This window comes from Bombina bombina, chromosome 2 (genome assembly GCF_027579735.1).
Source record: "Bombina bombina isolate aBomBom1 chromosome 2, aBomBom1.pri, whole genome shotgun sequence".
In the NCBI taxonomy this organism is placed as follows: Eukaryota; Metazoa; Chordata; class Amphibia; order Anura; family Bombinatoridae; genus Bombina; species Bombina bombina.
The window spans coordinates 476,012,900-476,032,553 of NC_069500.1; the positions used below are offsets into that span (position 1 = coordinate 476,012,900).

Below are 19,654 nucleotides of genomic sequence, written 5' to 3' on the forward strand. Positions count from 1 at the left end.
AATAGTATAATGCTTGTTGTTCCTTCAACATCTAATGTACATGATATCCCTGTGAAAATAAGATTTTATTGCTGATGTGATTCAGAAGGCTTTGTCTGCTATCCCGCCTTCTAATAAATGTAAAAGGTCTTTTAAAACTTCTCATAAAGTTGATGAAATTTCAATTGACCGACAACATACTGAATTATCCTCATCTGATGATCTATCTGATTCAGAAGATCCTTCCTCAGATATTTACACTGACAAATCTACTTATTTATTTAAAATGGAGTATATTTGTTCCTTGTTAAGAGGTGTTGATTACATTGGATATTGAGGAAACTAGTCCTCTTGATACTAAAACTAGTAAACGTTTAAATTCGGTTTATAAACCTCCTGTGGTTACGCCATAGGTTTTTCAAGTTCCTGATGCTATTTCTGATATGATTTCTAAGGAATGGAATAGGCCTGGTACTTCTTTTATTCCTTCTTCAAGGTTTAAAAAATTGTATCCTTTGCCAGCAGTTAGATTGGCGCTTTGGGAAAAGATCCCCAAAGTTGATGGGGCTATTTCTACTTTTGCCAAATGTACTACTATTCCTATGGAAGATAGTACTTCCTTTAAGGACCCTTTAGATAGGAAACTTGAATCTTATCTAAGGAAGGCTTATTTATGTTCTGGCTTTCTTCTCAGGCCTGCCATTTCTATGGCGGATGTTGCAGCTGCATCAACGTTTTGGTTGGAAAGTTTAGCGCAACGGGAAATGGATCCTGATTTGTCTCGCATTGTTCGCTTGCTTAAACATGCTAATCATTTTATCTGTGATGCCATTTTTGATCTCATCAAAATTGATGTTAAATCTGTCTTTAGCTATTTTAGCTAGAAGAGCTTTGTTACTCAAATATTGGAATGCTTACATGGTATCTAAGTCTAGATTACTGTCTCTTTCTTTCCAAGGTAATTTTATTTGGTTCTCAGTTGGATTCGATTATTTCAACTGTCACTGGGGAGAAGGGAGTTTTTTGCCTCAGGATAAAAGACCTAAGGGTAAATCTAAAGCTTCTAACCGTTTTCGTTCCTTTTGACAAAATAAGGAACAGAAACCTAATCCTTCCCCCAAATTTGGTTCCAATTGGAAACCTTCAAGTTGGAGGAAATCCAAACCATTTAAGAAACCAAAGCCAGACCCCAAGTCTGCATGAAGGTGCGGCCCTAATTCCAGCTCAGCTGGTAGGGGGCAGATTAAGATTCTTCCAAGACATTTGGGCAGATTCTGTCCAAAATCAATGGATTCAGAGTATTGTCTCTCAAGGGTACTAAATAGGATTCAGAGTAAGACCACCTGTGAGAAGATTTTTTCTCTCTCACGCATCCTAGCAAATACAGTAAAGGCTCAGGCTTTTCTGAAGTGTGTTTCAGACCTTTTAGCTTTCAGGGGTAATCATACCAGTTCCGTTTCAGGAACAGGGTCTGGGATTTTATTCAAATCTATTCATTGTCCCAAAGAAAGAAGAGTGCCAACTGTCAAAATGGTGACTATAAGGACTATTCTGCCTTTTGTTCAGCAAGTGCATTATATGTCCACGATACTTACAGGATGCATATTTATGTTCCGTTTCATCCAGACCACTATCAGTTTTTGAGATTCTCTTTTCTAGACAAGCATTACTAATTTATCGCTCTTCCATTTGGCCTAGCGACAGCTCCAAGAATCTTTTCAAAGGTTCTTGGTGCCCTACTCTTTGTAATCAGAGAACGGGGTTTTGCAGTGTTTCCTTATTTGGACGATATCTTGGTACTAGCTCAGTCTTTACATTCTGCAGAATCTCACACGAATCAACTAGTGTTGTTTCTTCAAAGACATGGTTGGAGGATCAATTTACCAAAAAGTTCTTTGATTTCCTCAGACAAGGGTCACCTTTTTAGGTTTCCAGATAGATTGTGTCCATGACTCTGTCTCTAACAGACAGGACGATTAAAATTGGTTTCAGCTTGTCGCAACCTTCAGTCTCAATCATTCCCTATCATGACTGCAGCATCGGACGCGATCCCCTTTGCTCGTTTTCATATGAGATCTCTCCAGCTTTGTATGCTGTATCAGTGGTGCAGGGATTATACAAAGATAGCACAATTAATTTCCTTAAATCCCAATGTTCGACTTTCTCGTACTTGGTGGTTAGGTCACCATAGTATAGTTCAAGGGGCTTCTTTTGTTTGTCCAACCTGAACTGTAATCACAACAGATGCAAGTCTTTCAGGTTGGGGCAGCTGTCTGGGGATTTCTGACAGCACAAGCGGTTTGGAAATCTCAAGAGGCGAGGTTACCAATCAATATTTTAGAACTCTGTGCTATTTTCAGGGCTCTTCAGGTTTGGCCTCTGATGAAGAGGGAACCGTTCATTTGTTTTCAGACAGGCAATATCACAACTGTGGCATATGTCAATCATCAGGGTGGGACTCACAGTCCCCAAGCTATGAAAGAAGTATCTTGGCTAATTGCTTGGGCGGAATCCAGCTCCTGTCTAATCTCTGCGGTTCATATCCCAGTTGTAGACAATTGGGAAGCGGATTATCTCAGCCGTCAGACTTTACATCCGGGGGAGTGGTCGCTCCATCCAGATGTGTTTTCTCAGATTATTCAGATGTGGGGTCTTCCAGAAATGGATTTGATGGCTTCCCATCTAAACAAAAAACTTCCCAGGTACCGGTCCAGGGATCCTCAGGCTGAGGCAGTGGATGCGTTAGCAGTTCCTTAGTGTTACCAACCTGCTTCTATTTTCCCGCCTCTAGTTTTTCTTCCAAGAGTGATCTCCAAGATCATCATGGAACAATCGTTTGTGTTGCTGGTAACTCCAGCATGGCCTCACAGGTTTTGGTATACTGATGTTGTTCGAATGTCCAGTTGCCAACCTTGGCCACTTCCTTTAAGACCAGACCTTCGTTCTCAAGGTCCGTTTTTCCATTAGGATCTCAAATCATTAAATTTGAAGTTATGAAAATTGAATGCCTAGTGCTTAGTCATAGGTTTCTCCGACTCAGTTATTAATAATATGTTACAGGCTCGTAAATCTGTTTCTAGGAAGATTTATTATAGAGTTTGGAACATTCATATTTCATGGTGTTCTTCTCATAAATTTTCCTGGCATTCTTTTAGAATTCCTAGAATTTTACAGTTTCTTCAGGATGGTTTTGTTAAAGGTTTGTCTGCAAGTTCCTTGAAGGGACAAATCTCTGCTCTTTCTGTTTTATTTCACAGAAAGATTGCTAAGCTTCCTGATATTCACTGTTTTGTGCAGGCTTTGGTCTGTATCAAGCCCGTCATTAAATTGATCTCTCCTCCTTGCAGTCATAATTTTGGTTTTGAAGGCTTTACATGCTCCTCCGTTTGAGCCTATGCATTCTTTGGACATTAAACTACTTTCTTGGAAAGTGTTGTTCCTTTTGAATTCTAACAACATTAATAGAGAAATTGTTGTTCCTCCTTTATGTCCTAATCCTAAGAATTCTTTGGAGAGATCCTTGCATTCTTTGGATGTTGTAAGATTTTTGAAATATGTTGAAGTTACTAAAGATTTCAGGAAGACTTCTAGTCTATTTGTTATCTTTTCTAGTTCTAGGAAAGGTCAGAAGGCTTCTGCCATTTCCTTGGCATCTTGGTTAAAGCTTTTGATTCATCAGGCTTATTTGGAGTCGGGTCAGGCCCCGCCTCAGAGAATTAAAGCTCATTCTACTAGATCAGTCTCCATTTTGTGGGCTTTTAAGAATTTAAGCTTCAATTGATCAGATTCAGCAACTTGGTCTTCTTTGCATACATTCATTAAATTCTACCGTTTTGATTTATTTGCTTCTTCGGAAGCAGTTTTTGGTAGAAAAGTTTTTCAGGCAGCTGTTTCAGTTTGTTTCCTCTGCTTATGTTTAAGGTTTTTTCTTTTCATTTATTTTGGGTTGTGGATTATTTTTTTATAGCGGAAAAAGACTTATTTTTTATCCCTCCCTCTCTAGTGACTCTTCTGTGTAGTTCCACATCTTGGGTATTACTATCCAATACGTCACTAGCTCATGGACTTTTGCCAATTACATGAAAGGAAACATAATTTATGTAAGAACTTACCTGATAAATTCATTTCTTTCATATTGGCAAGAGTCCATGAGACCCACCTTTTTTATGGTGGTGTTGATTTTTTGTATAAAGCACAATTATTTCCAAATTCCTTTTTTTGATGCTTTTTACTCCTTTCTTTATCACCCCACTACTTGGCTATTCATTAAACGGAATTGTGGGTGTGGTGAGGGGTGTATTTATAGGCATTTTGAAGTTTGGGAAACTTTGCATCGAGTCCAGCAAGGATAAAAGACAATTTTATTGTGAGGCATACAAAATAGCAGGGTCCAGTGACCCCCGGGGTTAAAACTGGGTGTTCTTAGGAAAATAAATTCTGGCTGACATGTTTCGGCTTACACGCAGTACTCCAAGCCATGTGTAAAAATTTTACAATACAAGAAGTTAAAAAATCTTCCCTACCTTCTGATTGGCCTGCAGGTACACACCTAACTTTTAAGTGCCAATCAGGTCTCCAGCAGTGTCTGAGGTTCCCATAGGACCGGTGAAACACACCTACCATTCTCAGCACCAATCGGATACCGCTAGAGACCTGAACCTAAATACATTGCGCCAATGCACTGTGGGGTCATAAATAGAACACCACAAGCTTCATTGTAAAGACATGCTTGTACATAATATCAGAGCGCTATTACACAGTGAATTCACAACTCGACCAGTGTGAACTAAGTAGCAAAGAAATTATTATACAAGTTAATTCAAACAGTCTTTTTGGACAGACGAGATCAGGCTAATGTGTATAAATAATCATTACCAATTTATCTACCTCTAAATAAATCAACTGCGATCCTAGTTATGGCATCACAGAGACCCCAATGCTTAGAATGACTAAAAAGACTTGTCATTTTCAATGTTTAGTAATTATCATATAACTTAGGGAGCAAGATAAATACCTTATGCCTGTTATTAATTACCTGTATACCCAGGGCATATAACTACTCCAGGAATGTATAGCCCTAACCCTATAGCTAATATAGCTTTATTAAGGGGTAATGTAATAGGGCATTGATCGACCCAAACAGGGATTAGAGAAATTAGAAAAATTAGACTATTAATGAATTATAAAGAGTTACTGGGGGAGAAATATTGAAATAAAGAAATTACTCTACATTAAATCTAGGGTCCAATACACCATATCAAAAACTGAAACAAAAACCAAAGTGTTGAATGAGATGTTATGACCAGTAAAATAAATTAAATAGGATTGAATTGATTCAGTGTAGCTCCTTTATACCTTGATAGGATCCAGGGTTAATATCCTCTGAGGGGGGTTTATTGAACAGTTGGGATTAATTAATTATTTACATGCTGCTTTGTGTGATTTTCTTGACTCATAGTCTGTGTGTGTTTTTGGCTGAAACAAACGGGTTTTATTTTCGTTTTTGAAAGTGTTGCACAGCTCCTATAACTTGCTGTACTTTTCATAGCATGTGGTCTGTTCATTTCCTCCATTGCGGCTGAGACTTGAACCTGAGGAGAGTGTTTCCTCTTAACTGTCTGGGGTCTAGGAGGTGGTGAGTGCTCCAGCCATTGGGAGTATATATTTTTTTAAAAAAAAGGTTTTATTTGTGTCCTCCTGTGGGTATAACCTGAGCTATGGAGGACTCTGACATGTTAGACGGTACTTTTTTTCTGTACTAAATCATACCTGTTTATATTGTGAGGAGGCCGTAGTTTCCCTGCCCACTCTGTTTCACATGCCTTAACACTGTTATAAAGTCTAAGAAGGGAGACAAGCCTGCTAAGGCTATTAGTCCCTCTGAGCAGTCTACCTCTCAGGACTCGGTGTCCCGTGAGATTACTACCCTTGCTACATTATCCACTCCACATGCAGTTCCCCGTAGCACATTTAATCCTCCATCCGGAGAGGGCCTTCTTCCTGCGGACTTTGCGGCGCAGTTGCAAACGCCTGTGTCTGCTGCCCTCAGTGTATTACCTCACTCTAACAAACGCAAGAGAAAGTTAAACATAGCTCTCCTGACCCGGAGTCATCTAAATATTTATCGTATTTAGCTATTATGTCCCAGTTATCCGATGATGAGTTAACCTTTGTAGGTTTAGAGGATGAACTTTTGGGGTCGGAGTCCTTTAGATTTAAAATTGAGCACTTGCATTTTTTTTTTTTATTAAAGAAGGTTCTATCTACGTTAGAGGTTTCAGAGGCCGCGTTGCCTGAAGAACATATAATACCTAAATTAGACAGTTTACTAAGACAGTAAAGTTCCTTTGACTTTTCCTGTCGGTTAAAATGGCAAACATCTTTAACGAATTGGAACGAATTGGATCTTCCTTTTCCCCCTTGTCTAATTTTAAAAAAGTTGTTCCCGGTCACGGACTCTCAACTGGATTTGTGGGGCTCTATTCCTAAGGTGGAGGGTTTTATCTCTATGCTTGTTAAACGTACTACTATACCTCTTGAGGATAGTTCTTTGTTCAGGAAGCCGATGGGGTAAGAAAATGGAAACCTTTCTGAGAAAGATGTTTCAACATAGAGGATTTTTGTTTCAACCGGGGGCTGCAGTTGCCGGAGCAGCTACCTACAGGTGAGACTGTCGGAACTTATTGAGGTAGAATCTTACCTCGAGTATATTTAAGACAGAATTAAAGCTCTGAAAATTGCTAATTCTTTTATCTGTGATTCGAACATGCAAAGTATTTGCCTAAATGCAAAGGCCTCTGGCTTTGCAGTCTTAGCCCGCCTGGCGCTCTGGTTGAAGTCTTGGTATGTGGACTTCAAAGTCCAGACTCCTTTCTCTTCCCTTCAAGGGAGAGTTTTTTTTTTTTTTTTTTTTGGTCCAGGCCTGGACCCCATTATTTCTACGGTTACCGGAGGCAAGGGTGCCTTCCTACCGCAAGATAAGAACAAGTCTAAGGGATGACAGTCTTCTAATTTTCGTTCCTTTTCGTTCTGACAAATCCAAACGACAACAATCCTCCTCCAACCCTGAGCAACCCATGAGTACTTGGAAGACAGCTCAGTCCTGGAATAAGTCCAAGCAGAATAAGAAGCCAGCTGAAAACAAATCAGCATGAAGGGGCGACCCCCAATCCGTTATCAGATCGTATAGGGGGCAGAATGTTTTTTTTTTCTTCAGACGCTTGGTTCAGGGGAGGTCGTATTTAGGGATACAAGATAGGCTTCAAATCTCATCCACTCAGGTGCAGATTCCTACTCTCGAACCTGTTTACAGACCAGAAAACAGATGCCTTTCTAGGGTGTGTTTGGGACCTATCCTCAGGAGTTGTTGTCCTGTTGCCTATCGAAGTTTGGGGTTTAATTCAAACCTTTTCGTGGCCCCAAAGAAGGAGGGAACTTTCTGCCCAATTCTGGACCTAAAGTGCTTAAACAAATTTCTCAGTGTCCCTTACTTCAAGATGGAGACAATAAGGCCCATCCTTCCTTTAGTTCAGGAAGGCCAGTTTATGACCACTATAGATCTGGACGCTTAACTTCATGTTCCAATCCACAGGGAACACTTTCAGTTCCTGAGGTTTGCATTCCTAGACCAGCACTTCCAGTTTATTGCCCTTCCGTTTGACCTAGCTACTGCTCCAAGTATCATTACAAAGGTTCTGGGGGCTATTCTAGCCGTTGCCAGAACTTGGGGTATTACAGTAGCCCCATACTTTGACGATATTCTGGTGCAAGCACCATCCTTTCGTCTTGCGGAAGAATTCTTGGAGTCCCTTCTCAGTCTTCTTCGATCACATGGATGGAAGATAAACTTGGAAAAGTTTTCTCTTATCCCAAGTACCAGGGTGGAATTCCTGGGTGCTATAATAAACTCCATATCCATGAGGATATTTCTAACAGACCAGAGACATTGCAAGCTAACTTCGGCATGTCTTGCCCTCCGGACCTCCTTGAGTCCCTCTGTGGCTGTGTATGGAGGTGATTTGTCTCATGGTGCCCTGCATGGACATCATTCCTTTTGCCAGGTTCCGTCTCAGACCTTTACAGCTGTGCAGGCTGAGACAGTGGAATGGCGATCATTCTGGTCTGTCTCTACAAATTGTATTAGACAGCCGGTCGAGAGAATTGCTCTCTTGGTGGCTCTGTCCAGATTCTGTACCAAAGGAATGTGCTTAAGACCATCTTGGGAGATTGTGACTATGGACTCAAGCCTATCCGGATGGGGAGCTGTTTAGGGTGCCAGGAAGGCACAGTGGTTGTGGACTCCCTCCCGATCAATTTTGGAACTACGGGTAATCTTCAATGCCTTGAAGGCTTGGCCACTTCTGGGTTCGTCCCAGTTTATCAGATTCCAATCAAACAATATATCCTCGGTGGCTTACAGCAATTATCGGGGGGGGGGGCGAGAAGTATCTCAGATTCTGGAGTGGGCGGAGGCCCACAGTGATCCACATTCCGGGTGTGGACAACTGGGAGGCGGATTTTCTCAGCAGGCAATCCTTCCACCCAGGGGAATGGTCTCTCCATCCCAAGGTGTTTGCAGAGATATGCAGCAAATGGGGGACGCTTGAGATAATCTCATGGGGTCCTGTCTCAATACCAAGCTACCCTGGTACGGGTCGAGGGATCCCCAAGCGGATCTAATAGATGCACTGTCAGTGCCTTTGAGGTTGTCATCTTTTTCCTGTATTACCGCTTCTTCCTCGAGTGGTGGCCCGCATCAAGCAGGAATGGGTAACGGTATTCCTGATTGCTCCATTGTGGCCGCGAAGGACGTGGTTCATGGATCTAGTGGAGATGTCCTCATCTCCTTCGTGGAAGTTACCTTGTCGCAGAGACCTGCTGGTCCATTTGTTCATCAAAATCTTATTTATGCTCGTAAACCAGTTACTCTGTATCTACCACAAAGGGTAGAGGACCTACTTATTCTGGTGTGAAAAGCGTGTTTTTTTTCCTGGCACAGAGTTACGGGACATTAAACCCACGTTTTTTCTTTTGTGATTCAGATAGAGCATGCAATTTTAAGCAACTTTCTAATTTACTCCTATTATCAAATTTTCTTCATTCTCTTGGTATGTTTATTTGAAAATCAAGAATGTAAGTTTAGATGGCGGCCCATTTTTGGTGAACAGCCTGGGTTGTTCTTGCTGATTGGACAGCACCAATAAACAAGCGCTGTCCATGGTCCTGAAAAGAAATTTGCTGGCTTTTTCAAATAAAGATGGCAAGAGAACCAAGAAAAATTGATAATAGGAGTAAATTAGAAAGTTGCTTAAAATTACATGCTCTATCTGAATCATGAGAGAGAAAAAAAATTGGGTTTAGTGTCCCTTTAAGGTCGGACGTTTCTCTTTTTAATGGCTATTGCCTCTGCACGTAGAGTTTCTGAGATATCTGCTTTGTGATGTGAGTTCCCTTATCTGATTTTTCATGCAGATAAGGCAGTTTTACGTACTAAATTAGGTTTTCTTCCTAAGGTTGTGTCAGATCGCAACATCTATCAAGAGAATGTGGTTCCTTCCTTGTGTCCTAATCCTCCTCCATCGAAGGAACGTTTACTTCACCATTTGGATGTGGTTTTGCGCCTTGAAGTTCGTTCTTCAGGCTACTTAGGAGTTTAGACAATCTTCCTCTGTTTGTTGTCTATTCAGGAAAGTGTAATGGGCAGAAGGCTACTTCAACTCCCCTTTCTTTTTGGTTAAGGAGTGTCATCCGCTTAGCTTACGAGACAGCGGGACATCATCCTCCTGAGAGGATAATGGCTCATTCCACTAGAGCAGTGGCTTCCTCTTGGGCCTTTAAGAACGAGGCCTGGATCCGATTTGTAAGGCTGCTACCTGGTCCACCTTGCATACTTTTTCAAATTCGGGAGACTGTGGTGCCCTTGGAATAGGGTCCGCCTCTTCCTTTTTTGTTTCCTCTCGTTATTCAGTGTCCCCTGGAGCTTGGGTATAGTTTTCCCAACAGTGAGCAATTAAACCGTGGACTCTCCCTATCTTAGGAAGCAAAATATAATTTTTGCTTACCAGATAAATTCCCTTTCTTCCGGATAGGGAGAGTCCAAGACTCCCGCCCGTTTTTTATTGTCTAAGGGCGGCCCTTTATTATTTCTTATTTTTCTGGCACCATTTATACCCTATTTCTTCTGTTAAGTGTGATCAGTCCACGGGTCATCATTACTTCTGGGATATTACTCCTCCCCAACAGGAAGTGCAAGAGGATTCACCCAGCAGAGCTGCATATAGCTCCTCCCCTCTACGTCACTCCCAGTCATTCTCTTGCACCCAACGACTAGATAGGATGTGTGAGAGGACTATGGTGATTATACTTAGTTTTATATCTTCAATCAAAAGTTTGTTATTTTAAAATAGCACCGGAGTGTGTTATTACCTCTCTGGCAGAGTTTGAAGAAGAATCTACCAGAGTTTTGCTATGATTTTAGCCGGAGTAGTTAAGATCATATTGCTGTTCTCGGCCATCTGAGGAGTGAGGTAAACTTCAGATCAGGGGACAGCGGGCAGATGAATCTGCATAGAGGTATGTAGCAGTTTTTATTTTCTGACAATGGAATTGATGAGAAAATCCTGCCATACCGATATAATGTCATGTATGTATACTTTACACTTCAGTATTCTGGGGAATGGTACTTCACTAGAATTACACTGTAAGAAATACATAAAGCTGTTTAATAACTAGAGATTATGTTTAACGTTTTTGCTGGAATGTAAAATCGTTTTCATTTGCTGAGGTACTGTGTGAATAAATGTTTGGGCACTATTTTTCCACTTGGCAGTTGCTTAATCTGTTTTTCTGACAGTTTCTGTTCTCCCTCACTGCTGTGTGTGAGGGGGAGGGGCCGTTTTTTGGCGCTTTTTCTATGCATCAAATATTTCAGTCAGCAACTCATTGTATTCCCTGCATGATCCGGTTCATCTCTACAGAGCTCAGGGGTCTTCAAAACTTATTTTGAGGGAGGTAATTTCTCTCAGCAGAGCTGTGAGAATTATAGTTTGACTGAGATAAAAAACGTTTATTCTGTAATTTGTTTCCTGCTTTCAGAATTTGTTATCTTTGCTAATGGGATTAAACCTTTGCTAAAGTTGTGTTGTTTACAAGGATTGAGGCTATAACTGTTTCAATTTATTAATTTTCAACTGTCATAGATCTTCTGTGCTTCTTAAAGGCACAGTACATTTTAATATTATTCTAATTGAATTGTATTTCCAAGTTGCAAGTTTATTTGCTAGTGTGTTAAACATGTCTGATTCAGAGGATGATACCTGTGTCATTTGTTGCAATGCCAAAGTGGAGCCCAATAGAAATTTATGTACTAACTGTATTGATGCTACTTTAAATAAAAGTCAATCTGTACAAATTGAACAAATTTCACCAAACAACGAGGGGAGAGTTATGCCGACTAACTCGCCTCACGTGTCAGTACCTACATCTCCCGCTCAGAGGGAGGTGCGTGATATTGTAGCGCCGAGTACATCTGGGCAGCCATTACAAATCACATTACAGGATATGGCTACTGTTATGACTGAGGTTTTGGCTAAATTACCAGAACTAAGAGGTAAGCGTAATCACTCTGGGGTGAGAACAGAGTGCGCTGATAATATTAGGGCCATGTCAGACACTGCGTCACAGGTGGCAGAACATGAGGACGGAGAACTTCATTCTGTGGGTGACGGTTCTGATCCAAACAGACTGGATTCAGATATTTCAAATTTTAAATTTAAACTGGAAAACCTCCGTGTATTACTAGGGGAGGTGTTAGCGGCTCTGAATGATTGTAACACAGTTGCAATACCAGAGAAAATGTGTAGGTTGGATAAATATTTTGCGGTACCGACGAGTACTGAGGTTTTTCCTATACCTAAGAGACTTACTGAAATTGTTACTAAGGAGTGGGATAGACCCGGTGTGCCGTTCTCACCCCCTCCGATATTTAGAAAAATGTTTCCAATAGACGCCACCACAAGGGACTTATGGCAAACGGTCCCTAAGGTGGAGGGAGCAGTTTCTACCTTAGCTAAGCGTACCACTATCCCGGTGGAGGATAGCTGTGCTTTTTCAGATCCAATGGATAAAAAGTTAGAGGGTTACCTTAAGAAAATGTTTGTTCAACAAGGTTTTATATTGCAACCCCTTGCATGCATTGCGCCGATCACGGCTGCAGCGGCATTCTGGATTGAGTCTCTGGAAGAGAACATTGGTTCAGCTACTCTGGACGACATTACGGACAGGCTTAGAGTCCTTATACTAGCTAATTCATTCATTTCGGAGGCCGTAGTACATCTTACTAAACTTACGGCGAAGAATTCAGGATTCGCCATTCAGGCACGCAGGGCGCTGTGGCTAAAATCCTGGTCAGCTGATGTTACTTCTAAGTCTAAATTGCTTAATATACCTTTCAAAGGGCAGACCTTATTCGGGCCCGGGTTGAAAGAGATTATCGCTGACATTACAGGAGGTAAAGGCCATGCCCTGCCTCAGGACAAAGCCAAAGCCAAGACTAGACAGTCTAATTTTCGTTCCTTTCGTAATTTCAAAGCAGGAGCAGCATCAACTTCCTCTGCACCAAAACAGGAAGGAGCTGTTGCTCGCTACAGACAAGGCTGGAAACCTAACCAGTCCTGGAACAAGGGCAAGCAGACTAGGAAACCTGCTGCTGCCCCTAAAACAGCATGAATTGAGGGCCCCCGATCCGGGATCGGATCTAGTGGGGGGCAGACTTTCTCTCTTCGCCCAGGCTTGGGCAAGAGATGTTCAGGATCCCTGGGCGCTAGAGATAATATCTCAGGGATACCTTCTGGACTTCAAATACTCTCCTCCAAGAGAGAGATTTCATCTGTCAAGATTGTCAACAATCCAGACAAAGAAAGAGGCGTTTCTACGCTGCGTACAAGAGCTCTTGTTAATGGGAGTAATCCATCCAGTTCCACGATCGGAACAGGGACAGGGGTTTTGCTCAAATCTGTTTGTGGTTCCCAAAAAAGAGGGAACTTTCAGACCAATCCTGGACTTAAAGATCCTAAACAAATTCCTAAGAGTTCCATCGTTCAAGATGGAGACTATTCGGACAATTTTACCTATGATCCAAGAGGGTCAATACATGACCACTGTAGATTTAAAAGATGCTTACCTTCACATACCGATTCACAAAGATCATTATCGGTACCTAAGGTTTGCCTTCCTAGACAGGCATTACCAGTTTGTGGCTCTTCCATTCGGATTGGCTACAGCTCCAAGAATCTTCACAAAGGTTCTGGGTGCTCTTCTGGCGGTACTAAGACCGCGGGGAATCTCGGTAGCTCCATACCTAGACGACATTCTGATACAAGCTTCAAGCTTTCAAACTGCCAAGTCTCATACAGAGTTAGTGCTGGCATTTCTAAGGTCACATGGATGGAAGGTGAACGAAAAGAAAAGTTCACTCGTTCCACTCACAAGAGTTCCCTTCCTGGGGACTCTTATAGATTCTGTAGAAATGAAGATTTACCTGACAGAGGACAGGCTAACAAGACTTCAAAGTGCTTGCCGCACCCTTCATTCCATTCAACACCCGTCAGTGGCTCAATGCATGGAGGTAATCGGCTTAATGGTAGCGGCAATGGACATAGTACCCTTTGCACGCTTACACCTCAGACCACTGCAACTGTGCATGCTAAGTCAGTGGAATGGGGATTACTCAGACTTATCCCCTTCTCTGAATCTGGATCAAGAGACCAGAAATTCTCTTCTATGGTGGCTTTCTCGGCCACATCTGTCCAGGGGGATGCCATTCAGCAGACCAGACTGGACAATTGTAACAACAGACGCCAGCCTTCTAGGTTGGGGTGCCGTCTGGAATTCTCTGAAGGCTCAGGGACAATGGAGTCAGGAGGAGAGTCTCCTGCCAATAAACATTCTGGAATTGAGAGCAGTTCTCAATGCCCTCCTGGCTTGGCCCCAGTTGACAACTCGGGGGTTCATCAGGTTTCAGTCGGACAACATCACGACTGTAGCTTACATCAACCATCAGGGAGGGACAAGAAGCTCCCTAGCTATGATGGAAGTATCAAAGATAATTTGCTGGGCAGAGTCTCACTCTTGCCACCTGTCAGCAATCCACATCCCGGGAGTGGAGAACTGGGAGGCGGATTTCTTAAGTCGTCAGACTTTTCATCCGGGGGAGTGGGAACTTCATCCGGAGGTCTTTGCTCAAATACTTCGACGTTGGGGCAAACCAGAGATAGATCTCATGGCGTCTCGACAGAACGCCAAGCTTCCTCGTTACGGGTCCAGATCCAGGGATCCAGGAGCAGTCCTGATAGATGCTCTGACAGCACCTTGGGACTTCAGGATGGCTTACGTGTTTCCACCCTTCCCGTTGCTTCCTCGATTGATTGCCAGAATCAAACAAGAGAGAGCATCAGTGATTCTAATAGCACCTGCGTGGCCACGCAGGACTTGGTATGCAGACCTGGTGGACATGTCATCCTGTCCACCTTGGTCTCTACCTCTGAAACAGGACCTTCTGATACAGGGTCCCTTCAAACATCAAAATCTAACTTCTCTGAAGCTGACTGCTTGGAAATTGAACGCTTGATTTTATCAAGACGTGGATTTTCTGAGTCGGTTATTGATACCTTAATACAGGCTAGGAAACCTGTTACCAGAAAGATTTACCATAAGATATGGCGTAAATACCTATATTGGTGTGAATCCAAAGGTTACTCTTGGAGTAAGGTTAGGATTCCTAGGATAATGTCTTTTCTACAAGAAGGTTTAGAAAAGGGTTTATCTGCTAGTTCATTAAAGGGACAGATCTCAGCTCTGTCCATTCTGTTACACAAACGTCTGTCAGAAGTTCCTGACGTCCAGGCTTTTTGTCAGGCTTTGGCCAGAATTAAGCCTGTGTTTAAAACTGTTGCTCCACCATGGAGTTTAAACCTTGTTCTTAATGTTTTACAGGGCGTTCCGTTTGAACCCCTTCATTCCATTGATATAAAGTTGTTATCTTGGAAAGTTCTATTTTTAATGGCTATTTCCTCGGCTCGAAGAGTCTCTGAATTATCAGCCTTACATTGTGATTCTCCTTATTTGATTTTTCATTCGGATAAGGTAGTCCTGCGTACTAAACCTGGGTTCTTACCTAAGGTAGTTACTAACAGGAATATCAATCAAGAGATTGTTGTTCCTTCTTTATGCCCAAATCCTTCTTCAAAGAAGGAACGTCTACTGCACAACCTGGATGTAGTCCGTGCTCTAAAATTTTACTTACAGGCAACTAAGGAATTTCGACAAACGTCTTCTCTGTTTGTCATTTACTCTGGGCAGAGGAGAGGTCAAAAAGCTTCCGCTACCTCTCTTTCTTTTTGGCTTCGTAGCATAATTCGTTTAGCTTATGAGACTGCTGGACAGCAGCCTCCTGAAAGAATTACAGCTCATTCTACTAGAGCTGTGGCTTCCACTTGGGCCTTCAAGAATGAGGCCTCTGTTGAACAGATTTGCAAGGCTGCAACTTGGTCTTCGCTTCATACTTTTTCCAAATTTTACAAATTTGACACTTTTGCTTCATCGGAGGCTATTTTTGGGAGAAAGGTTCTTCAGGCAGTGGTTCCTTCTGTATAAAGAGCCTGCCTATCCCTCCCGTCATCCGTGTACTTTTGCTTTGGTATTGGTATCCCAGAAGTAATGATGACCCGTGGACTGATCACACTTAACAGAAGAAAACATAATTTATGCTTACCTGATAAATTCCTTTCTTCTGTAGTGTGATCAGTCCACGGCCCGCCCTGTTTTTAAGGCAGGTAAATATTTTTCCAGTCACCACTTCACCCTTGGCTTTTCCTTTCTCGTTGGTCCTTGGTCGAATGACTGGGAGTGACGTAGAGGGGAGGAGCTATATGCAGCTCTGCTGGGTGAATCCTCTTGCACTTCCTGTTGGGGAGGAGTAATATCCCAGAAGTAATGATGACCCGTGGACTGATCACACTACAGAAGAAAGGAATTTATCAGGTAAGCATAAATTATGTTTTCTCCTACTTTTCCTTGTTCCCTTGGCAGAATGACTGGGGTAATGAGGAAGTGGGAGGGATATTTAAGCCTTTGGCTGGTGGATTTTTGCCTCCTCCTGGTGGCCAGGTATTGTATTTCCCAACAGTAAGGAATGTAGCCTGAAGCCGTGGACTCTCCCTATCCGGAAGGAAATAAATTTATCTGGTAAGCATAAATTTGTTTTTATAGACATGTTTTTAAAATAAATTATTTGCAGTTTTCCTGTTGTTGCCATATAACAATACTTTAGTATTTAAGTCATCTACATCAGCATGTTGTGACTGCACACAAGGTTGCAGGAGTCCTGCTTTCAGCCTTACCTGCATGGTGATCATAATTTTTGCACTATTCTTTCTCCTAAAGGTTCTACAAACTGCACGAGAGGAAATGTGAACCGATCATTATGACTGTGCCAAGGAAGGTGAGTTTTAGGAAGTCCATTGCTAAGTGGAAATTAAGCAAAGTTCATTTCTCAGCAGTGACTGGGGCAAGTACCAGTTTTAAAAATGTGTAAAAACATAATTTAGCAGTTCTTAATATGAACATCTTAACTATATTCAAATTTTTTATTTTATTTTTAATATAATAATTTAATATTTTGTGTTATGCAGAGCCAGCTTTATTTTAAGGCAGAGTAAATTATTTATGATCTCACTGGTTTATATTGACGGTATTAACAAAGAATATCCGGTGATTACCTCATTTTATTCTCTATGCATACTAAACTAGGAGAAACATGCATTGTAAGCCTGTCCTGCGGGAGAGGGTTTTAGCTGTGTGCGCCCATTGGTTGCTTGTGATTAGCCTGGGGGTTGGGGGGGCACAAAAAAACACTTTGAAACTAATCTAAAATGTGTTCTCCCATTCTACTGTGATATAAGTCTGAATACTTGGGGTTTACCAGTTCTGAGAATTCAAAACTCAAGGTGGCAAAAAATTCTTGTAATTTTAAGCGATTTACTGTCCTTTTAAACAAAAGTAGCTGATATGCACTTTCTCTCTCCATTTCATCTGGCTTTTCAAGGCTTGACAAATGAAGGGAGCCAGGGCTTCTAACGTTTTTAGTTCAACTACATATGTCTGTTAGTATTGCTGTAAATAGATTTTTTATTTATTTATTTTTTGCATCTTGCAGTTATATTTTTTGTTAAGTATCACTTACAGAGAGATGGCACATTCATGAAGAAAATCAGATATTTGTTTTAACAAAATGAATATCAGAATAAATGCACCAAATAAACAATTATCAGTATTTCTTTTTTAAGTGGTTAATACCTTAAGGGGCTCTGGAGAGTGAACTAACAAAATCCTCTTCTCGCCAGAGCTACAGTAGCACTAACAGGAGGCTTTGTGCGCTCGTCTCCCAGGACCTGCACTAAAGTTAGTGCCGGTCCTGGTAAACAGAGAGCAGAGCGCATTAAAATAAGTATTCTAACTACAAAGTGAACTTTTCACCTATAGCTTTGAATATTTACATTAGTTTTCACGAAAATGAATGTAAATGTTTAGCTAAAATTCAGTATTTGTTCTGTTTTAAACTAAACGAATACTAAATAGTGCAGCCAACGGATATTCGAGGAAACAAATTTCCCTGAATATTCAATATGAAAATTTTAGACAGAAAATGTCTTGGCTGCACAAGTCTAATCACTTGTAAGTATAATAAAAGGGGAAATTAAACCTTCCTATGATAGTAAAATCCATATCTACCTACATACCAAAAAGTCCTCTGCAATTTCTTGCTCATCTGGGACTAGTTGAAACTTCCAGCCCTGTAAGGGTGTATGTATAGAGGCGTAATGCATGTGTGTATGTATAGAGGTGTGTAATGCAGGTGTGTATATATAGAGGCGTGTAATGCATGTGTGTATGTATAGCGGCGTGTAATGCATGTGTGTATGTATAGCGGCGTGTAATGCATGTGTGTTTGTATAGCGGCGTGTAATGCATGTGTGTATGTATAGCGGCGTGTAATGCATGTGTGTATGTATAGCGGCGTGTAATGCATGTGTGTATGTATAGCGGCGTGTAATGCTTGTGTGTATGTATAGCGGCGTGTAATGCTTGTGTGTATGTATAGCGGCGTGTAATGCTTGTGTGTATGTATAGCGGCGTGTAATGCTTGTGTGTATGTATAGCGGCGTGTAATGCATGTGTGTATGTATAGCGGCGTGTAATGCATGTGTGTATGTATAGCGGCGTGTAATGCATGTGTGTATGTATAGCGGCGTGTAATGCATGTGTGTATGTATAGCGGCGTGTAATGCATGTGTGTATGTATAGCGGCGTGTGATGCATGTGTGTATGTATAGCGGCGTGTGATGCATGTGTGTATGTATAGCGGCGTGTGATGCATGTGTGTATGTATAGCGGCGTGTGATGCATGTGTGTATGTATAGCGGCGTGTAATGCATGTGTGTATGTATAGCGGCGTGTGATGCATGTGTGTATGTATAGCGGCGTGTGATGCATGTGTGTATGTATAGCGGCGTGTGATGCATGTGTGTATGTATAGCGGCGTGTGATGCATGTGTGTATGTATAGCGGCGTGTGATGCATGTGTGTATGTATAGCGGCGTGTGATGCATGTGTGTATGTATAGCGGCGTGTGATGCATGTGTGTATGTATAGCGGCGTGTGATGCATGTGTGTATGTATAGCGGCGTGTGATGCATGTGTGTATGTATAGCGGCGTGTGATGCATGTGTGTATGTATAGCGGCGTGTGATGCATGTGTGTATGTATAGCGGCGTGTGATGCATGTGTGTATGTATAGCGGCGTGTGATGCATGTGTGTATGTATAGCGGCGTGTGATGCATGTGTGTATGTATAGCGGCGTGTGATGCATGTGTGTATGTATAGCGGCGTGTGATGCATGTGTGTATGTATAGCGGCGTGTGATGCATGTGTGTATGTATAGCGGCGTGTGATGCATGTGTGTATGTATAGCGGCGTGTGATGCATGTGTGTATGTATAGCGGCGTGTGATGCATGTGTGTATGTATAGCGGCGTGTGATGCATGTGTGTATGTATAGCGGCGTGTGTTGCATGTGTGTATGTATAGCGGCGTGTGTTGCATGTGTGTATGTATAGCGGCGTGTGTTGCATGTGTGTATGTATAGCGGCGTGTGTGTATATATTTAAAAAAAAAAAAAAAAAAAGTACTAGGGCTAAAAAAAAAATATCCTATAAATAACTGCTTTTACTACACTAAGCTGTGAAACAATTATATAAATGCCTTGCAAATATTTTTCAAACAACATTTCCATAAAAAAAATACACTTGGAAATAATGATAAATTATTTTTCCCAGGGATGACATGAAGTTTTAATACCAAAAACAAGTTGTATTTACGTTTAATACCCTTCCCCACATACACGGTGCTTTTGGAAAAGGCTGTATCTTAGGGAATCAACTTTATAAATGAAGTACCAAATCCTTTAGTTCAACTCAATAATAAAAACAAAACAAAAGCTCCTGTATATTTCAATAAGACACAGGCAGTAGTAAAACAATTTCTTTCTAATGACACGGTGAGTCCATGGATCATAAATTACTGTTGGGAACATCACTCCTGGCCAGCAGGAGGAGGCAAA

At 41.6% G+C, this 19,654-nt stretch overlaps 1 protein-coding gene across 1 annotated transcript in view; it reads left to right on the forward strand.

Moving 5' to 3' along the window:
* Positions 1 to 19,654, forward strand: part of CORO1C (coronin 1C) — a gene marked incomplete in the record, with an annotated part of 336,830 nt that overhangs the window by 303,259 nt on the left and 13,917 nt on the right. The window contains 1 exon segment of the mRNA XM_053702142.1: positions 16,420 to 16,477. Within this exon segment, the coding sequence (XP_053558117.1) occupies positions 16,420 to 16,477 (58 nt within the window).